Source organism: Pinus tabuliformis, chromosome 3_1, assembly GCF_031772625.1.
Source record: "Pinus tabuliformis cultivar Carrire ecotype Pingquan chromosome 3_1, CPIR1, whole genome shotgun sequence".
In the NCBI taxonomy this organism is placed as follows: Eukaryota; Viridiplantae; Streptophyta; class Pinopsida; order Pinales; family Pinaceae; genus Pinus; species Pinus tabuliformis.
Window position 1 is genome coordinate 967964221 of NC_142301.1, and position 6278 is coordinate 967970498.

The 6278-nt window shown below is 37.8% G+C and overlaps 1 protein-coding gene across 1 annotated transcript; it reads right to left on the bottom strand.

Moving 5' to 3' along the window:
• Positions 1-2113: 2113 nt before the first annotated feature.
• LOC149191036 (putative ubiquitin-conjugating enzyme E2 23) lies at positions 2114-5942 on the bottom strand. The gene is made up of 6 exons (XM_089410642.1): positions 4296-5942; positions 3622-3960; positions 3465-3534; positions 2889-3028; positions 2454-2765; positions 2114-2356 (listed from the first exon to the last, which is right to left on the bottom strand). Exons 1-6 carry the CDS (start codon positions 5940-5942, stop codon positions 2114-2116), a joined length of 2751 nt encoding a protein of 916 aa, XP_089266768.1.
• Positions 5943-6278: the final 336 nt, after the last annotated feature.

The window sequence follows — 6278 nt, forward strand, 5'->3', positions numbered from 1 at the left end:
CCCTTGCCCTCCTAGCCCATGTCTAGACCAAAGTTGTATTGTATTCGAATTCTTAGAGACAACACCCTCTTAATGCCCTACCCAAAATCTGATTCTCTATCCAAAACTCCCTTTTACCTTCCATCAATGCTCCTTAACCCCACTTTCGTCCTCCAACTCCCTCCTCTCCCCAATTAGTAAATCCCATTCATGACCCTCTAGCCACTACGACATTACTTCTTGCACCTACCCCATTGCACCCACACCCCTAATTAATACCTTAGGTGGTCAAGTCATTCAACCACTCCTTTAATCTAATAAAAAAAAAATATAAATAATATAACCTATTAAGGGTGCATGTGGATTTTTAGGTCCATATTTTGAAGCTTTCTCAAATACCACATCTAATATCACCTTCTATGGATCTTGAGCTTGTAAGAAAAAAAATTAAAAGAAAACATTATTGTTTATTTGAGGGGAGGAAGGGGGATCCTTGGTCTTGATTTTGGTTTTGGTTTGGCTGTGGTTTTGGAGGAATTGATTGAGAGAGAGAAGGGGATTATTATTCATCTTGGACACGCTACATCTAATTGGACTTGGGCTCGGAGGGTTAGGGAACCTATGGAGGTTTCCTGGGCTAGGAAATACTTCCTAGTTGGCTAGGAGGTAAATCCAGTTGGTAGCCAAGAGGAGCGTTCCAGCAGGAGTAGCAGCTCAAGGGCATCTCCACCGATCTATCGGTACAGGTATTCCTCTATGCATAGATTACTCACGTGAGTGATTGAATTAAAATGTTCACTATTTAAATTGTAGGAATTAGATTTTAAAATGGTAAATTATCATCATTTAAAATGGTAAATTATCATCATTAAAATGTCTTGTTGAAGCAAATAGGGTTGGCAGAGCAAATAGACAAGGGTAGAAAAGGTCAAATTGACCAGTTATAGAAGATAAGGACGAAAACACCATATAAAATAGGGTCCAACAAGTGTCTATATATATTTTATCACTACTCCCAACCCATCTATATAAGCAATACTTTGCATACTTAGTTTTTATTTTTCATTCACAACAGACTTATGATTACTATGTTTAATAGCATAAATTTAACAAACACATTTGAAATGAGCACAATTTGATTCGTAAGCAATTCATATAATTAACAAGAAAAAAACTTGGTTACGTTGACACAGAGTAGTGTTCCTCCTATGACAATCTGATTGAATATCCCAATGTTGTTATGGTGGCTCGATTGCAGTGTTCCTCCTGAATATGCCACCCTGCCAACTAGAAATCCCCTATCTAGCTTTCTAGTGCAAAGAAACCCCATGCAAAATTCATAAGTTTCATTTCCCTCCTAACTCATGTCCATACCATAATCGTAGTGTATTCCAGTTCTTAGAGATAACACCCTCTCGTTCCCCCTTATCAAAATCCACTTCCTTCTTCAAAACTTTGTTTTTCCTTCCATCGACCCTCCTTTCCCCCACTTTTCATGACAAAATGATATCACGTTTAACTTTAAAAAAAAAATTGCAATTATCTCCCATGAAAAAACACATAGACAATAGCTAACTTTTCATCAAAATCTAACCCATGGACCCTCCTTTTACAAAAACCTTTTTTGCTTTTTTGAAATTCATCACCTCCTTGTCAAAAATCATGCTCAAAGTTAATAACTAAAACAAAAAAAATCATTAAATATTTAAATCTAGAAAGAAACGTTGCAAAGATTCCTTCATATCCACCCACCATGATAGCTAAGTTTAAATGAGAGGTTTTTGGAATTTGATAAACGAACCATATTACAAGAAAGCCAAATTAAATTGAGTTTATAAAATAGTACAAGAATAAGTATCACCAACTTCTAAAACAATTTCCGGTAATACAAATTAAATTGAATTCATAAAATAAGACAAAAATTAGTATGGCTCACTATTTGGATGGATAGAATCACACATATTCGATAATCTAAGAACATTGCACCAGGTTGGCCGCTGCAATCACAACTTCTGCTACAGTACATAGCTCTTGAATTCCACATCAAGCCTTTGAAAGACATAACCACACTTGTATTTGCCAAGTAAGAATCCAATCGTTGATGGAATTTGTGACTTTAATACATACGTTATGACTACTGAAATTCTTGGCAATCTAGTCCAATTTCAGTGAATGCTGCAATAAGTTTAGGAACAATTTTAAGTAATATAAGCTTGAAGCCAGCAGAAGTAGCACCCGGATTTTCAGACTCTTCTCCAACAATTGTACAATTCTCTGATAGTGATCCAACTGGAGCCCCTTTGATATAAGCATCACACGCACGAAGAATACAGTGACCGCGTTTTTGAAAATGCCCTTTAACAAACATCTCAAAATGCTGCACAGATGATGAGCATGGGTGTATTTAGAATCATTCCTAGACAAAGAATGATTAAAAAAGATAACTGTAAATGAAAATCTCGCGAGATTTCTACCTTTGGAGGCTTTCGCAATACGTACAACATTGACTTGCACGATAGGAGAAAAGAGTTTTCTTTGTAGGCTAACGAGTTCTTCTCCCCTATCGCTGAACCAATCTGTTTCTCAAATCCAGGTTCATTAAAATAAGGATTATCATTTAGTACCAATCCTTGAATAGAAACAAGTAGTTGTAAAACGTTTGATGACAACGGGTTCCACACTTCATTCCCTTTGCCTGTCCATGTGTTTAAAAGACTCAGACAGACTTTTCCATTCTTATATAGATTTGGATTCAACCGTAACCCACCAGAATGGTAGTAAGCTAACTGCAAAACCAACATATTGAAGCTAAATGAGACTGACTTCCATATTGAGTTAAAAAAAAAACAACTTGAGATCTCATTTATTTCACTTTAAAATCAAGCAGTTCTAGTTAAACTAATGCTTACAGGTGGTATATCGGGATATTCCGATGGAAAATGAATGTCAAAGAAGAAAAGTCCATCTTGATACGGAGTCCCGGCTGCTCCAACAATTACAGCTCTCAGCAAATCCATCCTATCCTCATATATTCTAACAAAAATTGTATCTGTCAATCAATGCAGAGTTTATAAATTACAAGTTAGAACAACCAGAAAAATAAAGAGCTCGAAATACTCTATGCCCATATTTTTATTTGTTCTAGTACACATCATGAGTACAACGTATTCTCATGAATAATTGGGTTACAAAATTTGTTACTTTGCAACTTCCTACTACTCAAGAGAAAACAAGAAAGCAATATTGAAAACTGAGAAGACAAAAGACAAAAATAGCAAAATTGAAGGAAATATGACTGCCCAGAATAGAGGCAAAATTGAAGGAAATATGACTGCCCAGAATAGCGTTTCCCTATTAGTGAATGTTCAAATATCACGAACTCATTTAATAAACCAGTGAAAAACGGTATTAGTGAATGTTCAAATATCATGAACTCATTTAATAAACCAGTGGAAAACAGGCCTGCATGGCTTAGGATGAGTTACCTGGTAAGTGTTTTTCAAGATTGTTCCATTCATGTTGAATTTTCTTCATCCATTTCCGCTTATTGATAGGCTGCACGAAGATGTTCAAAAGTTTCAATCATGACCCCCAAAAAATCACTAAACGGAATGAGAAAAGCATGCCCTTTGATAAATGTACCTGTATTGTTTCATTCCGATAAAAGTGATCCATAGCGTCACTTATACTATCAAAATGTTTAAATTGCCCTGCCTCATGACAACTACTGCTAGACAAGCTATGCACTGTATTTTCCTCATTTGTCTGCTCCATATCAATGTCTAGCGCTGTATTTTCTTCATTTGTCTGCTCCACATCAATGTCTAGCACTGTATTTTCCTCATTTGTCTGCTCCATATCAATGTGTAGCACTGTATTTTCCTCATTTCTCTGTTCCATATCATCTTCTTCAGCAGTCTCATCTTTATCATCATCTTCTTCATCATCACTATAAACCACACATATTTGTCGAGGTGCCATCTACATTTAGAAAAAAAAATAAAAATAAAAATAACCTTTAGGTTATCATACTATCAAAGTAGTTTCATATTTCATATTGTAACCAAAGAGCCAATTGTTCTTCTTATGTAATGTTGGAATTCATATCTTGGATGCAGTGAAATGCATATTTAAAGAGATAAATCTTTTCTACGCAAAATCTCTGTATATTGAGACTAATAAAGGTAGCGTGATCAATTTCTCAGATAAGGGAGACAATGAAAATACATTCCTATGTAAGGGATAGTACTTCAGCAGACAATGAAAATACATTCCTTTGTAATATTCCACTATAAGGAAACAAGAAAATAACATACCTTTGACACTGTTCCGTCTGCCCATGCTACCTCTATGTATCCATCTTTAACACCTATGACGTTACCAATACACGATAGATAAGATTCTTCAATATTCTTGTCAACCTCTGCCTTTTGAGTTTTCTTCAGAGCTTTCTGGTGTGTAGATAGATCTGCAGTCTCAACAACGTTTTTGTGTCCTATTCCATCCCTAGATTCTATATGGTCACCCAACTGATCCACAATGCCAAGCACTTGATCTGCTTCCCCAAACACCAGAGAGTGAGGACGTATAACGATGGCCCCAACAAAGTAGTTATAATCTGGATGGTAAGCAAGCTCATACACACTTACTGACTCCTCTCCATCAAATTTTAGTGTATCTTGTGGACAATCCACCGCTTTCAACCACCTTACTCTTGCTATGCGTTCTTTTGAATCCACATTTTGCACGATTCCTACTCGTCGTCTTGATTCAGAAGCCTCGCAATCATCATCGTCCAAACCTTTTTCCACTACATACTGTTCAGGAAAGAAGTCATGATCCTCAACATCTTTGATGGTAATCAAGGTTGTAGAATCTACACCATATGCCCTTGTACCATCTTGCCATATGACATCTACCCTAGTCCTTTTATTGCCCACAAATAGCACATTATCTTTTTTGTGGGCAACAGTGTCATCTGTGGCAGGCATAGTAACTTCTAACATTCTCCTTTCAGACGCTGGAAGCAGACACCAGTCGCCTAGCTGCCAATAAACGTCTGAAAAACAAGATAATAGCTGTAGCTCTTTAGGGTGCTGTTTCTCTGCAGGAGTCAGGGAATTGCAATCAGGATTTGCTGCAGCAACCCAATCCACGGAAACTAATCCGACTTCCACATTGCCTACTGTACCTTCCTTGTTACTTTTTTTCCATGTACCACACAACCATCGAGCATTCTCGAAAACTGCCGATGAACTGCCCCAGACACGCTGCCCTGGAAAGTAAGGATAACGGAGATTATTGGGGATTGGAATAAGGCGGTCGGGTTCGGCCTTCATTACTTCGCATTTTGATCCGTCATCAAATAACACAGTCACATTATCAACCACTTCACCGACTCTTCCCACCCAAGGTCCATGAATGACATAATCACCGGGCATAAACGCCCTTATTCGCTGAAGATCTCTGCTGGAAACGTTTCTTATAGCATTAACTGATGTGGGACTTAATAAATCCACTGTAACATCCACGTTAACTACGATGCCTCTCTGTCCAGATGGATCTGAAGCCGTTGCCACAATATCACCATGGAAGATCGCCCTGTCAATCACCTCAAGCTCATCGGCTTTCTCCGTACTCTCCGAAAAATTCGTCCAAAAAATCCGTGCAGAGCCTTTTGGAATAGACTCGTCTTCACTCTCATCCTCCTCCGAATCAGAATCAGAATCATCGGCAACTTTTATTACAACGCCAATTAAACCTGTGTGTTGTACAGATTGGACTATGTCTTCTGTGTACACACCTACACCAAATTGCTGTGTTTGAACTTTTCGGAAAAGTCCTGCTGAATCGCATATAGAGTGTTTTTCCGAAAAATCTCCGTGCACTGAAGCATCATTACCGGGTGAGCTATCTGTGGATTTGGATGCATTGCTGTCTTCATTACAGTATGTGTCGTCCATTGGAAGCTTGCTTGTTAGCAAATTGCTGAAAGAGAAGGCAATAGTCAGAGGACCCGACTGCGCAGTCAATGTGTTAACTCCTTCGATTTTGATCTGCAAAACTTTTCTTGTAATAATTGTTGGATGTGTTTTTTTGAGCCGAGCCTCGCATGTTTATAGTTAGCCATGGGGACATCGGCTCTTTGCATGGGGTGCATGTCGTCGGCTGAAAAATAAATAGGCTGGGAATTCATTGAGTTGGGCGGTATATTTTGATTTTGTGGGTATATAATTAATGTTAGAATATTTGTTGTTTAGATGGTTAATTTTGTGCGCATATATAATTGCCGCTTAATT